Here is an 18,231-nt window from a genome sequence, read left to right as displayed (position 1 = left end):
CTGCTTGGCCTGCTGTGTTCATCCAGCTCTACATCTTGTTATCTCCGATTCTCCAGCATCTGCAGTTCCTACTATCTCTGAAACATTTTTTTTGTTCCTGGAACTTAAAGCCCCCAGGCCTTGTGCGTAACTCCTGCTTCAATATGCACATTTGGTGAACCAAGCGATTCATTCCTATTTGGCATTGTTCCACTCAAATGTGCTTTTGCATTCATTTCTATCAACGCACAATACACGATGGAAGGGTAAACCTCTACCAGCTCCCTTACTTGGATAGTTGATGGAATCCTGTCTGATACTGTACAGCCAGTTTGAGAGTTATAGAATCAGCTTCAATACAAATTTTAAACAACCTATGGTTGTTTGCTGAGATTATAATAGACAGTATGGAGTGCAATAATATGTGCTACTTTTCGTGGAGAAGGAAGAAAGTGGCTCATTTCTGTGTCAGAAGATTGTGAGGTCAAGTCTCACTCCTGGACTTGAGCACACAACTAGACTAACACCTCAGTGCAGTACTGAGGGAGTAGTGTTGTCATGCAGGTGCTGTGTTTCTATCATAATATAGTCGATGTAAATGTAAATCTGAAAGCATGAGTGATAGGTGAATGGAACAGTGTAAATTAGAATATGGGTATCTGAATTAAATCATATTTATACAGTGTGGACAATAGGATGACATTTGAAAGGAGCATCAGAGGAGTTGAACAAAAACATGAATATGATTTCAGCAGCAGGATTTAAAATCATAGCATTTCTACAGTGAGGAAATAGGCCATTTGGCCTATTGAGTCAGTACCCCGAAGAGCATGCCATCCTATCCCCATAATCCTGCATTTACCATGGCTAATCCACCTAGCCTGCACATCAAGGGCAATTTAGCATGGCCAGTCTACCTAACCTGCACATCTTTGGATTGTGGGAGGAATCTGGAGCACCAAGACGAAACCCATGCAGACATGGGGAGAACATGCAAACTTCACACAGTCAATCCTGGGTCTCTGGTGCTGTGCGGCAGCAGTGCTAACCACTGAGTGACCGTGCTGCCCATAAATGGGGTGGGATGAAATACAGGTGTAGATGTCCAATGCAGTTCTTTCATAGACTATGTATCTTATTACTTGTGATTAAGGGAGAATTTTTAAAGGAATTAGTAGGGTACATAGAAAAAACCACTTTTTTTTATTTTGCTTGTGGCGGAGTCTAAGATAAGGAGAAATAACATTAATATCAGAGCCAGGCTATTTATGACCAAAATTAGGATACACTTCTCACAAAAGTGTGGTAGATGTGTAGAGCTCTCCTGTAAAATGAGAAGCTGCAAGGTAAATAAACCATTCTAAATCTGAGATAGCTAGCAAATATCTGGCAATGTGCCTGAAAGGATGCGGGACCAAGGCAAGTAAATGGAGTTACAAAGTGGCTGTAGCTTTGACAAGAATAAAGCGTGATTTCATCGACTGGTGGAATAAACTGCAGAGGCTGAATGGCCTCCTGTTACTGTGGCCATGCCCAACTAAGGCAGCAATCTTTCATCGAAAATATTTTATTCTTTCAAGGGGAACCTTTGGCCAACACCATTGAGGGTGAGGAAGCGGACATAGAGCTGGCAGTTAAAGTTGCCAAGGGGGCTTATGAGTCCTGGAGCAAGCTGCCTTGTCATGTGCGAGCAAGACATCTATACAGGTATGATACTCAGTTGCTTACTGGAACAAGGCACTAAGTCACAATGTGGGATGTGCGTTTGAATTCAGTCCCTAGGCTACGGCATTGTAAATTCCCCTTTATTCACACACAGGTGCTGTTTAAAATAAGTTCAGGCAGTCTCATGTTGGCCTTTAGACCACGGTGCAGTGAGCATTTAGCCCTAAATTTTGCTGAACTTGGGAACTGAGGCTAGGATGTTCTGCTCAGCAGCAACAATGACACCTTTTAGCCCCAATTGTTGTCAAAATGTTAATTTGATTATAAAAGCAATAAATGCTGGAAACACTAAACAGGCCAGGCAGCATCAGTGAAGAGAAAAACAGAGTTTGCATTTCAGGTCAATGATCTTTCATCAGACCTGTGACCTTGATGAATGTGACAGCTCTGCTGAAATATCATTGACTTGAAACATTTACTGTCTTTTCCTGTCACCCCATGTTTTCTGGCCTGCTGTTTATTTTAGCATTTTTAGCTTTTTTAGTATCTGCAGTATTTTGCTTTTGTACCAGTTTTGCCCAGTTCCTTCTGGAAGGTAATCAGCATGCTGGGATTTGGTTCTGCTTACTGTGCAAAGGATTTTTTGAATTTCCAGCTTTGCTAAGCACTGTCTTGGTCACTTGTCTGCTTAATTAGTGTCTCTGCACTGTTTTCATGAGCAAGCTCTTTACAGAGATTTATTTTATTGGATATACAGGAAGAAAAGTTGAGTTATTTAAAATATTTCAGTGCTCAACCGTTTTACCAAGTCTCATTAATATAATTGGCTGAGAGTTTTGGGCAGATACTGAGCCCCAAATCAATGTTAGCAATTAAGTAGAGGTACCAACTCTTGGATGATTAAGTCATTGGCTGTTTATTAGGAATGTAGAAGCAGGAGGAGGCCATTCAGCCTTTGAACCTTGACATAGTCAGCAATTGAGGAACATCCAGTAGTTCGTTATACTAAATTACTGAGCTGATGTCAGCATCACAGGTGCCATTAGCAGCTACAGTAAACTTGTACAGCGATGCAAGTATGTTGAGCTGATACTGCAAGTACCATTCTGTGGTGCATCAGAGCTCCAACTGCAACCTTAACGTTTAATCCCAAATATGAGATCTCACGCTGTCTGTCGCGCTCTGTTACCCCAGCCCCCAATGACAGGCGCTTGCATGAATGCAAAAACACATGCACTTGTGCTTGTTCGCTCCTTCCAGGAATTACAGCAGATTGGATAGATATGTTTATAAACAAAGGACAAAGATGTAAGGTGATTTGGAAAAGAGCCCCTAAGAGATGACAGGAGGAAAAAGACTTTCCTATGCAAAAGGTGGCTAGTATATGGAATCCATTGTCTATCATGTGACTGAAGCAGATTCAATAGTACAGTAGTTTTCATAAGGGAATCCTATATATGCTTGAATGATTAAAAGCAATTCCAGTAATATGGTGAGAGAGCAGGTAGTGGGACTAATTGCATTGGTCTTTGGAAGAGTTAACGCAGCTGAATTGCTTTCTGTGTTGATAGTATGAGAGATGTAATGTATGTAACACTATTGAAATATTACTGGAGATATTACTCTTTTAGCAATTTACTGGGTGTCACAACCATCCCATGTTGCCCTTGAGAACGTGGTAGTGAGCTGCCTTCATGAACTGCTGCATTCTGTGATGTAGAAAGACTTGCAGTGCTGTTAGGGAGGAAGTTCTCGGATATAGTTGCAACGATGGTGAAGGAACAACAGTGCAGTTTCAAGTCAGGACAGCTGGAGCTTGGAGGGGAATTTGCAAGTAGTGATGTTCCCATGTACATTTTTACATCCATTCATTTACAGTCTTAATATGTGAAATGAAGCTGCAGTGTGCATGAAACTACTGAAGTAATTGGCTTCTACCAATTGAGATTATTGGTGATAAATAATAGCTATAGCAGTAATTTGAATTTTCCTCCGGGTTTGAATGTATTTTTTTGAATGAGATTGGCTGGAGCTATTCTTGTATGCTCCTACTAAACACAATCAGTGAAGAAAAACCCTCTTGCGCTGTCCATGTCATCCTTGCAAACTGTAATGTGTGGGGTGGCTTCAGGAATATATATTTTGGAATACTGGAGACATAGAGCTATGGTGTGCCAGAGTGGTCACTATATGATGTTTTGTCTTTGCAGTGTTGCCAGAAATGTTCAGAAACACCAGAGGCTATTGAGTGTTCTGGAGAGCTTGGACAACGGGAAGCCAATCCGTGAGTCACGAGACTGTGATGTCCCATTGGTGGTACGACACTTCTATCACCATGCTGGGTGGGCACAGCTAATGGATGTTGAAATGAAGAACTGGAAGCCAGTAGGTCAGTATGAGTTCATCTACGGACACAGAAACCACTTCGACAAAGATCTGCAGAAGCATGGTACTGCGGATGCCAGAAATTTGACATAAGAGAAAGCAGAGAATGCTGGAAGTGCTTGACAGGTCTGGCAGCATCTGCTGAGGGTGAAACAAAGTAAATGTTTCAGGTCTGTGACCTCTCATCAAAGCGGTTCCATAGGCTTTATTTCAGAATGAGAACTGTTGTTTTAACAAACCTCTGAATAGGTAGTGCACTTGCTGCCGAGTCAGAGGCTTGAGGGTTCGAAGTCTACTCTGTATTTTGGAACACGTAACTCAGGCTGCAACTCCAGCATTGAATGTGTATGGCACTGTCCGAGGTGACATAGAGTCACAGAGATGTACAGCACGGAAACGGACCCTTCAGTCCAACTCTTCCACTATTCTAAATTAACCTCATCCCATTCACTTTTGGCCGATGTCCCTCTAAACCCTTCCTATTCATATACCCATCCAGATGTCTTTTAAATATTGTAATTGAACCAGCCTCCACCACCTCCCCTGGCAGCTCATTCCAGACATGCACCACCCTCTGCACAGAAAAGTTTACCGGTTAGGTCCCTAATAAATCTTTCCCCTCTCACCTTAAACCTATGCCTTCTAGTTTTGGACTCCCCCACCCTCGGGGTAAAAGATCTTGGCTATTCACCCTATCTGTGCACCACATGATTTTATAAACCTCTATAATGTCACCTCTCAGCCTCCAATGCTCCAGGGAAAATAGCCCCAGCCTATCCAGCCTCTCCCTATAGCTCAAACCCTCCAACCCTGACAACACCTTTGTAAATCTTTTCTGAACACTTTCTAGATGGGATGGTAAATTGAGACCTGTCCTCTTGGATGCTTAAAATACCTCATGACATTATTTTGAAGAAGGGCAGTGGAATTACCCCCTGGTGTCCTAGTCAATATTTATCCCTATTCCTACATTATTAGAAAAATTACTTGATCACAGTGCTAATTGTGAGAGCTTACTGTGCACTGCAGTAACTACGTTTTAAAAAAATGCTTCATTGGCTACAATGTGCCTTTAGCATCACAAGATTAGGAAAGATTCTGAAAGAATGCAAATTCCTAAATCGTTCATTCCAATTAGATGTTTGATTATCAAGCTCTCAGCTACTCAGAAGACCATCTCATTGTGCAGAGCAGTTCAATGCTTTATAATGCATACGATAGCTGTGTTCCCAAGGCACCTCCTTTAATTGCACTCTGTTAATCTATATAACTGGCACCCTGACACTCGCTGCTCGCCTCTATGTTGAGATTTCCTAAATAACTTTATGCCATGTGTTATTATTCCCTCCTACCACTAGGAGGAGGCAACGGACTGAAAGTGTTTTAAATAAAGAACAAGCGGGAAATATATTTTTGAGTCAGCTATCTTAAGTTTCAGAACTCAGCTTTAGTGAGGTTGTTAAGTGAGATTAGTACAAACTCCCATCCAAAGCCCTTTTCAGATTTCCTCATCCCATGCACGAAATGCTGTTTGTATTTCTTCAGTGTATTGCTAACTGGTGTGCAAAACGAGATTGCAAAAAAGCACTGAATGTTGGAACACATGTTAAAGGTTTGAAAGAGGGAAAGATCTGATTGTATTTTTGCAGCAAATAGCAGAGCAAAACTGTTGAAATTGTGATGTGATTGTTTCAGCAGAGGATGAACCAGAGTCTCCAGGGCACTGCCTGACTAGCGAGCTGCTACCAACAGTGTTTTTGTTGGTTTAGTTACGTACTGTTTCTCCGTCAGTTTGAAGGCAGTGACTTGTGTTCTAGTGCACTGTCACATGCCAGTGATCCAGCAGTGCACCCCATTCAAGTAGTCACAACTCATAAGATGTAGGAGCAGAAGTAGGCCACTCGGCTCATTGAGTCTGCTCCACCATTCGCTGAGAGCATGGCTGATCTGTTAATCCTCAAATCCATTTTTCTGCCTCATCCCCAATAGACCATAAGATGTAGGAACAGAAGTAGGACTTACAAATGCCTGAGATATGTAGGATTTGTTGCCAAACTGTTTGATCATGAAAGGAAAGCATCAAAGCTACACTGGGTTGTATCTTGTGATTCCACCTGCCCCGACCCCCAACCAAGCTGACCTTTCACTTTCCACAAAGACATCCATAACAAGCATTGCTGCAACATGGATTTAAAGTCCAACTCTCCTAACGTTGTACCCATCAAACACTCCCAGGGCATTTACTGTATGGGGTTTAGATACAGAATAAAGTTCCCTCCACATTGTTCCCGTCAAACAGTCCCAGGGCAAGTGCCACATGGGCTGCGTACATGGCTGTCTCTTGTCATGTCCTAGTTTACATTCTGATAAAATTACACGAGATAAAATATGACTTAGAAACGCCAGTAATCTCCTTTTACACTGCTCCGTTTAGGACTCCCAGGTCAGCTGCAACAAACGATAGACACAATTAACTTTACCTCATTAAGCCTACTTGGATCATGCATGGTTTTGTCCATTCAGCCTAATCTTGGAGGAGCTTGCCTGTTCTACCAGTGCGATCTATTCCATTTTCCACACCTCCCTCCCTTTGTGGTCCCTCCATGGTGCTGAAAAATGAGTGCCAAATTCAACTGAATAAGCATTTGTGCTAGGAGGTGGGACAGCTCCAAACTCATTGAGCATTTAAGAACATAAGTAGCATTCATCATCTAAAACTGTGTAGATGAGAGGATTACTACAGACAGCAGAGATAGTACATTCTTGCTTTTTGTGAGATCATCTATGCCAACCAACTCCCATTTGTGTAATCTTAAATTATTTGCTTTTACATTTGATAGCATGTAAACCTTGTTCAAAGATGAGAATTCTATGAAAAAATGTCAGGGTTCCACACAGTGAGGATTGCAAATTTTTTTGAAGGTACTGTCTTGTTTTGCTATTAAGTAGTATAACAAACATTTTCCTTCCTCTTTACTCAGGTGTTGTTGCAGCAATTGTTCCGTGGAACTTCCCTTTGATGTTGCTGACATGGAAAATTTGTCCAGCTCTCGCTATGGGTGAGACACTACACCTCAAAGGCATCTCTAGCTAGCAGAGATCGTAATATAATCTAATTTACATCCAGTTTGGAAGGGAGAAGAGTGGGTCTATGATTAATATGTTAAACTTAACTTAAAAGTCAATTATTTGGGCATGAAAGCTGAGGTAGCTGTAGTGAAGTGGGATTTTAGACTAGGAGATGGATCAGTAGAGAATCAGTGGCACACATTTAAAGGAATATTTCAGAGTATGAAGAATAAGTACATTCCTACTATAAAAAATTCACAGGGTGCGTGCACCATCTGTGATTATCTAAAGTTAATGAAAGCATCAAACTTAAGGAAAAAGTATATCATTGTGTGAAGGGAGTGGCAAGTCAGATGACAGGTCAGAATACAAAGAACTGCAGAGAAAGACTAAAAGGAGAAATGAATTGGAGCATGAGAGGAAGCTAGAAATGTGAAAACAGTAAGTGAGAGTTTCAACTGGTATCTAAAATGGTATAAAAGGAAGTAGAGAGAGTGTTGGCCATCAACAGGGTGAGAATGGGGTGTTGGTAAGGAAATGGCAGAAGAAAAATTTGTTCATTTCATCTCTCTTCATATTAGAGCATACAAAAACTATCCTAATAAAACCTATATATCAAGAGGCTGGTGGAGGAGGAGAACTTGCTAAAATTATCCTTCGAGAAGCAAGACTGAGCAAACTGAAGGAGCTGGAGTTGATGACTCTTTGGTTCCTGATGGATTTCATCCTATGATTTTGAGAGAGGTGGCTGATAAAGTAGTCAATGCATTAGTGCTAATTTTCCTAAATTCACTAAATTATGGAAAGGTTCCAATGAACTGGAAAATAGTGAATGTTAGCCGTTTATGCAAGAAAAGAGGGAGGCAGGAAAATAAAGCTGAGTTAGCTCGAGGCCTGTCTTGGGAACGGTGTTACAACTGGCTACTTGGAAATAACCAAAGTAATCTGGAAGACTCAACATGGCTTTGTGAAAGGAAAATAGTGTTTAACCAATTTATTGGAGTTTTTTTAAAGGGTAAAATGTATTGTGGGTAAAGGGGATCCCATTGTTGGACTGCACTAGGATTTTCAGAAGGCATCTGAAAAGGATCCATGTAAAAAGTTACTGTGCAAAGTAGGAGCTGTTGGTGTAAGGGGCAAATATGTCAGCATGCTGATTGAAAGAAAATAGAGAATATGCATTAGTGTTTTTTTTTCAGATTGGCAGGATGTGATGAGTGGGGTCCCAGAGGGGTCTGTGCTGGACTCAACTTTTTACAATTTATTTCAATAATTTGGATGTAGAGATTGAGTACATCGTTGCTAAGTTTGCAGATGACACCATGACAGGTCAGGAAGTATGTTGTGAAGATGACATAACAAGGACATAGACCAATTAGACAGACATAGTTTGTGAATGGACAAAAATCTGATAGGTGGAGTATAATGGAGGAAAACGTGAAGTTGTACACATTGACAGGAAGAATAAAAGAACAATGCTGTTTAAATGGTGAGTGCAGAATTCTGAGGTACAGAAGGATCCAGATGTTTGAGTGGATAAGTCATAAAAAGCTAGTATGCTGATACAGCAAGTGATAAAGAAGGCTAATGGAATTTTATCCTTTACGACTAGAGGAACTGAATATAAAAGTCAATTATATAGGGCATTGAGACCACATCTCGAACACTCTGCAGTTTTGGCCATCTTGTATAAGGTAGGGTGTAAATATGTTGGAGGCAGTTCAGTGGAGGTTTACTTGATTGATGCCTGGAATGAGCAGCGTGTCTTATAAGAAAAGATTGGGCCTGTTTTCACTTAGCTCAGAACAGTGAGGGTTGACTTAATTGAATTATGTAAGATTCTGAGCAGTATTAACAAGATGGATGTGCGAAGGATGTTTCCTGTTATGGATCTGTCCAGAATTTGGTCATCTTTTAAGGATAGAGATGATGGGAATTTTTTCCCCCCCCAGAGTGTCATGAGAGGTTGGAACTTTGCCTCAGAATGTGGCACGTGTTCTCATTGCTTATTTTTAAGGCAGATGTAGATTAGTTCTTAAAGAAATTGCTGGAAAAGCTCAGCAGGTCTGTCAGCATCGGTAGAGAGAAATCAGAGCTAATATTTCGGGTTGAATGACCCTTCCACAGACTGTTAACTTTTTTTTTCTTCACGGATACTGCCAGACCTGCTGAGCTTTTCCAGCAATTCCTGTTTTTGTTTCCAATTTACAGCAATTGCTGTTGTTTTGTTTTTTTTTGTGTTGATAGATTCCCTTGCCAACAAGAACTTAAGGCAACTGGGGAATAAAGAGGACCGAGTGACCTGTTTCATCTGCTTGTATGCTCCATCACTTTGCTGAGGATTGAGAGTAGACAAGGGCAGTAATTGACTAGGTTGAATTTGCCTGACACTTGTAGACAGGGCATAGCTGGGCCCATTGGTTGATGTTACTGTTGTAACTGTACTGGAACAGCTTGATTAGAGGCTCCATTAGTTCTAGAACATCGATCTTCATTACTGTGCCAAAGTATTGTAGGGACCATCGCCTTTTCTTGATGTCATGTGGAGTGAGTCAAATTGGCCAACTCTTGACCTAATTGTTGTTTGTCACTCAAAGGGAGATTGCTATCTGAAATGCTTTGTCACTTAATTGCTCTATAAACTGATCTTTTCTGAAGAAGGGTCCAGACTCGAAACATCAGCTTTCCTGCTCCTCCTTGGCTGCTTGGCCTGCTGTGTTTATCCAGCTCCACACCTTGTTGTTTCAGTTTATCTTTATTGTTTGCATCAGCTTATGGTATTTAGCAGGGTAGACAGTGAAGTAGTTTATTCCAGATAATGTACTTCCATTTGTGCGAAAATCTCTTCCTTTTTATAGTGCCAAAGAAGGCAAGTTGACCACTAACAGCCAATGTCCAAGCTGAGGCTTCTCCATAGTGAACACCAATTCCTCACACCTTCACTTGGCTGCAATCCCTATTTTGTGCAAAGTGTCATTGAAGTTCGTTGATGCTAGAGTTAAAGGAACTTAAAGATAGCTGCAGCTATCTTTAATATGCACGAGGTAGCAAATAATCTTGTATCTCAGTGTAAATCTTCTAGCAATTTCCTTTCAGTTTGAAACTACTGATAGTATTTCTGCTGTCTATTTTTAAAAATCATCTTCCACTGTTACAAAGAACCATTTAATTAGGTTACAGCTCATCTTTTGGCTCAGCTCCACCTTATTGCCCCACCCCATATCCCTTCATTGCCTTAGTGTCTAAACATATTGCAATCATATTCCTGAATATACTCTAACTATGTACCAACATCCTCTGAGTGAAGAAATTTCTCCTCAACTCAGTCATAAAGTCCTGGTCTCTTGCATTTGTTCAGTTTTATTCATCAACTTACCTTCTGACATAATTAGGCCTTAAGCAGATAGAAGCTAACAGACTGGCCCCTAATGCCAGAACATAGACATATGAACAGAGCTGAAATGATGTCCAGCATTATTCATAACTCCTCACGTGTCAAAGCAGTCCATGTCCATATGCAGAAAAACCTGGACAAAAGACATGTTTAGGCAGATACGTAGCAAGTAGAAATTGTCATGCAATGACCCATATCCAACAAGGCAAACCAATTCTCGGCCCTTGATATTCAATAGCATTACCATTGCTGAATTTCCCACTATCAGCATCTTGAAGGTTACCATTCACCAGAAACTGAACTGAACCAGTCATATAAATATTGTAGCAACTAGAGCAGATCAGAGGTTAGGAATTCTGTGGTGAGTAACTTGCCGCTGACTCCCCAGATCCTGTCCACCATCTGCAAGGCACAAATCAGGAGTGTGGTGGAATGCTGTCCACTTGTCTGGATGAGTGCAGCTTCAACAATACTCAAGAAGCTCAACACCATTCAGGACAAAACAGTCCATTTGATTGGCCACCCATCAAACACTTTCAATGTGCACACCGTCCACCAGCATCTCTCAATGCAAGCAGTTTAGTCCATCTTCAAAATGCAGACCATCAACTCAGTAAGGTGTGTTCAAAAAAACCTTCCAGAACACATGATCTCTATTCCGTAGGAGGACAGGGGATGTGTAGGAATGTCATCATCTGCAAGTTCTCCTCCAAGTCTCTCATCATTCTGAGTTGAAACCAATCGCTGGTTTAAAATTCTGGAACTCCTTCCCCAGCAGCACTCAACATGTACTTAGACCACGTGATTGCTGCAGTTCAAAAGGGCAACTCACCACCAACTACTTAAGGGCAATTACCGATGGGCCATGAATGCTGACCTAGCCAGCGATGCCGCATTGTATGAATTATTTTTTAAGTGTTGGATATTATCCCTAAAAATTGTGACTTAGAGAAAAGAAATTCTTTTCTTTATGGTGGCCTTTGTGACTTGGAGAATCCAAAATACTTTATGCCCACTTTGTAAGGTTAGTAAACAGCAACACCCCATAAACATTAATCCTGAACAGATTGTCTGATTTTTATTGTTAGGGATCTGAGGATACCCCAGTAAGTGTGGTCCGGGAAGATGGTGGCCCAGTGGTATTATTGCCAGACTATTAGATCCAGGTGATGTTCTGGGGACCTGGGTTCAAATCCTGCCATGACAGATGATTAGAATTTGAAGTCAATAAAAATCTGAAATTAAGAGTCTAATGATGGCCATGAAATCGATTGTCGGAAAAACCCTTCTGGTTCACTACTGCCTTCTGGGGAGGAGTCTGCCTACATGTGACTCCAGACTCAATGTGGTTTACTCTTAACTGCCGTCTGGGTAATAAATAGCCAGTGATGCCCACATCCTGAGAATGTTTATTTAAAAAAAAAAGAAATGTCTCCTCATCTCAGTCCTAAAGGTTAGATCCATTGCAAACTGAATGTGAGGGATATTTAATCCTTGGAGGCAGTGGAGAAAGAGGCTAGCAGACTGATTCCTAATGCCAGAGTACAGAATTTAGAGCAAAGTCTGAAGAAACATGACCCGTTTATCTTCAAAAAGTGGTGATTCAAAGAACATAGAATTGAACAGCACAGGAACAGGCCCTTCAGCCCGCCATCTCTGTGCTGACTATGATACCATTCTAAGCTAATCCAACTTGCCTGTACATGGTCCCTGTTCCTCTATTCCCTGCCTGTTGATGTGTCAGACTAAATGACTGTTAAATATTGTTGTCGAAACTGCTTCGACCACCTCCCACGGCAGCACGTTCCAGGTACCTATTATTCTCTGTTTTAAAAAAAAACACTGTCATGTCTTCTTTAAACTTCCGCCCTCACTTTAATCAAACACCACCCCAGTGTTTGACACTTCCGCACTGCGACTATCCACCCTATCCATGCCTCCAATAATTTTGTATGTTTCTAATAGGTTCCCCCCTCAGTCTCTGATGCTCTAGCAAAACCATCCTAAGTTTGGCCGACCTCTCCTTACAGCTAATACAATCCAATCCAGGCAACATCCTGGTAAACGTCTTTTGCACTCTGTCCAAAGCCTGCACATCCTCCTATGGTGTGGCGACCAGAACGGCGCTAAATGTAGCCTAATTAATGAAAAAAGCATTGGTTTCTCAAAACTCCTTTTTATCATAGAGCCCCTACAGTGTGGGACTAGGCCATTCAGTCCATCGAGTATACACTGACTCTCTGAAGTGCATCCCACTCACACCCCCACCCCCATAACCCTGCATTTCCCATGGCTAATCCACCTAGCCTGCACATTGTAGCATGGCCAATCCAACTAAACTGCACATCTTTGGAATGTTGAAGGAAACCGGACCACCCAGAGGAAACCAATGCAGACACGGGGAGAACATGCAAACTTCACACAGACATTCACTCGAGGTTGGAATCTAACCCGGTTCCCTGGCACAGTGAGGCTGCAGTGCTAACCACTGAGCCGCCGTACCACCCAATCATCCGAATGGCAACATTAAATATGTGGCACTGCTTCAAGCTGCACCAAGGTATCTGGACAAGGGAACAAGCCACTCAGCAACTCCACAATTAGGAACTTAGTCACACTCTACAACTCATTCACGAAAAGACTAATTTAGTTCAGACCATCTGGCATGCAGATTGCAATTGTACCATTTGCAATTGTACTGCCAGTTAAGGCTATAAATTCCAGGCCAGTGAAGTGATGCAAAGATTTTTGGCCAACTCTTGGCCTAATTTTTATTTCTAGTTCAAAGGGAGATCATTATCTCTCATTCTTTGTGGTCTATATACTAATTAGCAGCTTATCTTTGTTTTTATGCATCAGTTTGCAGTGCTTAGAAGAGCAATCAGTGAAGGTGTTTACTCCAAATAATGTGTACTTAATTGTATAAGAATCTTTTCCTTTTTACAGTGCCAAGGAAGGCAAATTGGCCACTAGCATGGCTTGATGGCACGGTTGAAGTATTCACAGGGAAGAGACGAATCCCTGTCACCTTTGCTCAGCTACAATTCCTATTTTGTACATAGCAGTGAATGAATGTCATTTGATGCTAGAGTTAGAGGAGGCTAAAGCTAGCTTCGGGCTGTGGAATATGCACACGATAGCAAACTACCTTGTATTTTAGAGTAAATCTTCTAGCTATTTCCTTTTAATTTGAGACTACTGGTAGTATTTCTGCTGTGACTTCATTTTGTGATGGCTCTCGGACCACTCTCGAATTGCTTTTAGAAATTATGCTACTGCTACAGAAAGCGACTTGTATTTGTTTATACAAGGGCAAGAAATAATAGGTACAGGTTTGCGTAGCCCCTTAAAGCTGCTCCACCATTCAACTGGCCCTATCTTTTTGCCGCAGCTGTACTTGTCCAACCTATCTGAATAACCCTTGATTGCGAGATTTTTGCACAGTAAGTCAATCTCATTCAGACCATCATAGGTTTCTGAGTTCTAAAGATTCCTAACATTGAGGGAAGAGATTTCTCACCTCCGCTTTTAATGTGGTGTAAGTCTATCTCCAATGCAGTGTTTTGCCTGGTGCAGCCATGCTCATGTAATTTGTCTTTTGGTGTGGAAGCTATGTCATAGTGGTGTTGTTGCTGCACTGATAATTCAGGGATACAAGTATTGCTCGCCACCAGGACCTCATCATCAAGATTGGCTCAGCAGCACCATTACTGATCAAGTGATCAAGTCCTGAAGGTCGTAGTTGTGGACTGGATGTGTTGCATGGTGAGGGAACAAGCACGTTGAATCTCATCCTCATCATTCTACCTGCTATAAGTGCGCCCTTAATTGTATTGTTAGGAGTGACCATCGCAGAGTCCTTGTGGAGATGAAGTCCCATCTTTGCAATGAGATTACCTTCCATTGTGTTGTGTGGCATTATCTCTGGGCTGAATGGAATAGATGTCAAATAGATTTAGCAATTCAAACCTGAGTGTCCACAAAGCACTATGGGTCGTCATTAGCAACAGAATTGAATTTTAACACGATCTGCAAACTCAGCTTGGCATACCTTCCACTCTACCATTGCCATCAGAGCAAGGGATTATTTGTGGCTCAATGAAGAGTGCAAGAGGGTATGCTAGGAGCAGCAACACCATCTTCTGAAGAGGGGTCTAGGCCCGAAACATCAGCTTTCCTGCTCCTTTCATGCTGCTTGGCCTGCTGTGTTCATCCAGCTCTACACCTTGTTATCTCTTATATCTAAAAATGAAGTGTCTACCCTCAGTGAAGCGACAGCATTGGACTGCTTGCATGTCAGAGGGCATAGCCTCAAGATTAGAGGGAGCAGATTTAGGATTGAACTGAGAAGGAATTTCTTCACCCAGAGGGTTGTTAATCTATGGAATTCCTTGCCCAGTGAAGTAGTTGACGCTACTTCAGTAAATGTTTTTAAAAAAGAAAGGTAGATCTTTTTTGAACAATAAAGGAATTAAGGGATACGGTAGGGATACGGTGAGAACACGGGTAAGTGGATCTGAGTCCACGAAAGGATCAGCCATGATCTTATTGAATGGCGGAGCAGGCTCGAAGGGCCAGACGGCCTACTCCTGCTCCTCGTTCTTATAAGCAGCAAGTGATAGACTAGACTAAGGCTTTCACAACTGATGGATCAGATCGAGGCTCTGAAGTCCTGCCACATCCAGTCATGAATAGTGATGAACAATTAAACAACTTACTGGAGGAGATGGCACCACAAATATCCCCATCTGAATGACGGAGGAGCCCAGCACGTCAGTGCAAACGATAAGGCTAATGATGCATTGCCGTAATCTTCAATCAGATGTACTAAGTGGAAAAGCCATCTCTGCTTCTTCAGAGGCACCCAAAAATGGAGATGCCAGTATTCAGTCAAGTTGATTTCACCCTATACAGTATAAAGAATGACTAAAGGTACTGGATAAATGCAAAGGCTGTGGCCCCTGACAATATTCCAGTCATAGTCATGAGCACATTTGCTCCAGAACTTGCCATGTTCCAAGCAAAACTATTCATGCAACAGCAACATCTACCTGGTAATGTAGAAAATTGACCATGTATGCCCTGTAGACAAAAGATCGGACAAATCCCACCTGGCCATTTATCCCCCTGTCAGCCTATTTTTGATCATCAGCAAAATGATTAAAGGTGCTGTCAACCAGCACCTTCTCAGCAAATTCTGCTCACTGATGCTCAGTTTGTATTCTGCCAGCATCACCCAGCTCTTGACCTTGATGTGGCTTTGGTTCAAAAATGGACAAAAAGGCTGAACTCGAGGGGTGAGAGTGACTGGCCTGGACGTCGTGCACTCAGAAGAAGAGTCATATTGGACTCAAACCAGAAACCCTGTTACTGTCCCAACCAGACCTTCTGTGTTTCCCCAATATTTTCTTGGTTTGTGTTAGATTCAGTGGAAAACAGGGGAGAAACCCCCTCAGTGTCACTGGGACAAATCCCAGAGCTCTTTTCCTAATAGCACTGTGGGTGTACCTACAATTAATGGATGGTTCAGGAAGGCAGTTTACCACCAACTTCTCTAGGGCAATTAGGAATGGGCAATAAATGCTGTCCTAGCCAACAAAGCCCAGATTCCCTGATTAAATATGAAAGTGAAACTGGGTTTGTATATTGTTGTACTGAAGAGCCCAGTTATCATTTATTATAACTAACTATTGAGTACAAAAAATATTCTTCAGGTGCATAATTGTCTGAACTAATATTAAGGCAGTACAGGGGTCTCTGATTTACGAACATCTAACTATCGAACGCTCATACTTACAAATGTAATCCCATACGTACAAGGGGAGGCAATGGCCTAGTGGTATTATCACTGGATTGTTAATCCAGAGACCCAGGTTAATGACCTATTTATTGAATTCAAATTCCCCCATCTGCTGTGGTGGGATTCAAACACGGCAGATGGGGGAATTTGAATTCAATAAATATCTGGAATTAAGAGTCTAATGATGACCATGAATCCATTGCCGATTGTTGGGGGGGGAAAAAAACCCATCTGGTTCACTGATGTCCTTTTAGGGAAGGAAACTGCCATCCTTACCTGGTCTGGCCTACATGTGACTCCAGACCCACGACAATGTGGTTGACTCTGAGCTGCCCTTTGGGCAATTAGGGAATGGCAATAAATGCTGGCTTAGCCAGCAACGCCCTTATCCCGTGAATGAATAAAGGAAAAGGACACGGGTGAAATTTTAAAGACCCCAACATACGAACAGCTGCTTTACGTTGTCCTGCACTTGCAAACAAATAGACTTGCAAATGGACTCCAGAACGCAACCTGTTCACAATCCAGTGACTTCCTGTAGCTTAAACAGAGCAACAGGCTTTCCGTGGAGTGTCTCGCCTTGAGTAATCTGAGGTGAGATGGAGTATGCAACCTCTATACCCACAGGTCCAGTGTTATGATCTAGAGATGCCATGAGCGAATATCTTAAAGGTATACTGACTATGAGACATAACACAACACAACAAAATTCATATCTCTTATCCTGAGATTGTGATTCCCAGTTCTAGACTACATTCCCTCTAACTTTTCCTGCTACAGTGCAGACTTCCCAAGACCTTCCACACACTAATCAGCCATCCATCGAGGGTCTATGCAGCTGAGAGGGAATGTTTCATTCTAGACACCATAAGCGTGGGCAGTAGCTTCTCAGGGTATAAAGGATAATCAACTGGCCCACGTTGTTTGATAGGAGCTTTATCAAAATTTAATAAATGATCAGACAAGGATTTTATGTCGTTTTCTTTAGTCGTGGAGGGGTGAGGGATGGAATTTGGAGAGATCTGTTAAGATCTATTATCTTGAGGTGATTTTGATAGCTGATAGCGTTCAAGGATATTATTGAGAAGAGGAGAGGCACCTATGCAGGGATTTGATCACTCTGAGCTAGCAGAGGAATGACGGATGAATGTAACTTTAAGCAAATGTGAATAAGGTTTTGGATGGGGATAGGTGGCAAAAGGATGAAAGATGGGAGACTAGCCAGGAAAGTATTGGAATAGCCATGTCCAGAGGTCAATCTTCTATGGTCTGGCTCTTAGTGATTTGAAATTCAGCTGTTTTATAACAGGAAGAATACTGTCAATAGAATGGGAGAAGTTAAGAAATTAGAAATTAGTACAATTTTTTGTAATACATGACAAATGTGGAAATATGAATTTAGAATGGAAAATATTGCTGGAAAATGTAACGACAGGATGCAAGGTTTTGTAGATGGGGTGTGCGCAGATAGCTAATTGATAAGTGTGAAATGATAGTTCAAAATGATGGAAATAATTTGAAGCATGTTTTTGAATAATACTGCTTGCTTTGTGTTTTTGCCTCCTCTCCTTGCTGTTCTTTGATTGCACTGTAAGATTTATTTTGAGAAAGCTAACTTTAACATTGCTTTATTGTGCTCATTTTATTCATGCTCCCACTGTCCATTAATTATGAAAGCATTTTGTTTGGGAGGAGAGGGTTCCATAATCGGTATTCAGTCAATCATTGATTGCTGCGTTGCACTCTTTTGAGTCAGAAGATTGTTGGTTCCAACCCAGTTCCATAGATTTTAAACATAGTTTAAAAAGGCGTTTGGCGCGCTTGCCTTCATTGCTCAGTCCTTTGGGTACAGGAGTTGGGATGTCATATTGACATTGTACAGAACATTGGTGAGGCCTCTTCTAGAGTATTGTGTCCATTTATAACTGGTTGCCCAGTT

The 18,231-nt window shown here is 41.7% G+C and overlaps 1 protein-coding gene across 1 annotated transcript in view; it reads left to right on the top strand.

Annotated features, from left to right (window-relative positions):
• Positions 1 to 18,231, top strand: part of aldh16a1 (aldehyde dehydrogenase 16 family, member A1) — a 64,087-nt gene that overhangs the window by 10,810 nt on the left and 35,046 nt on the right. The window contains exons 3-5 of the mRNA XM_048617369.1: positions 1,560 to 1,686; positions 3,855 to 4,033; positions 7,011 to 7,088. Coding sequence (XP_048473326.1) covers positions 1,560 to 1,686; positions 3,855 to 4,033; positions 7,011 to 7,088 — 384 coding nt within the window. The remainder of the gene's footprint in view (positions 1 to 1,559; positions 1,687 to 3,854; positions 4,034 to 7,010; positions 7,089 to 18,231) is intronic.

This window comes from Rhincodon typus, chromosome 37 (assembly GCF_021869965.1).
Source record: "Rhincodon typus isolate 14 chromosome 37, sRhiTyp1.1, whole genome shotgun sequence".
Classification (NCBI taxonomy): Eukaryota; Metazoa; Chordata; class Chondrichthyes; order Orectolobiformes; family Rhincodontidae; genus Rhincodon; species Rhincodon typus.
This window is presented reverse-complemented; position numbering and strand designations above follow the sequence as displayed.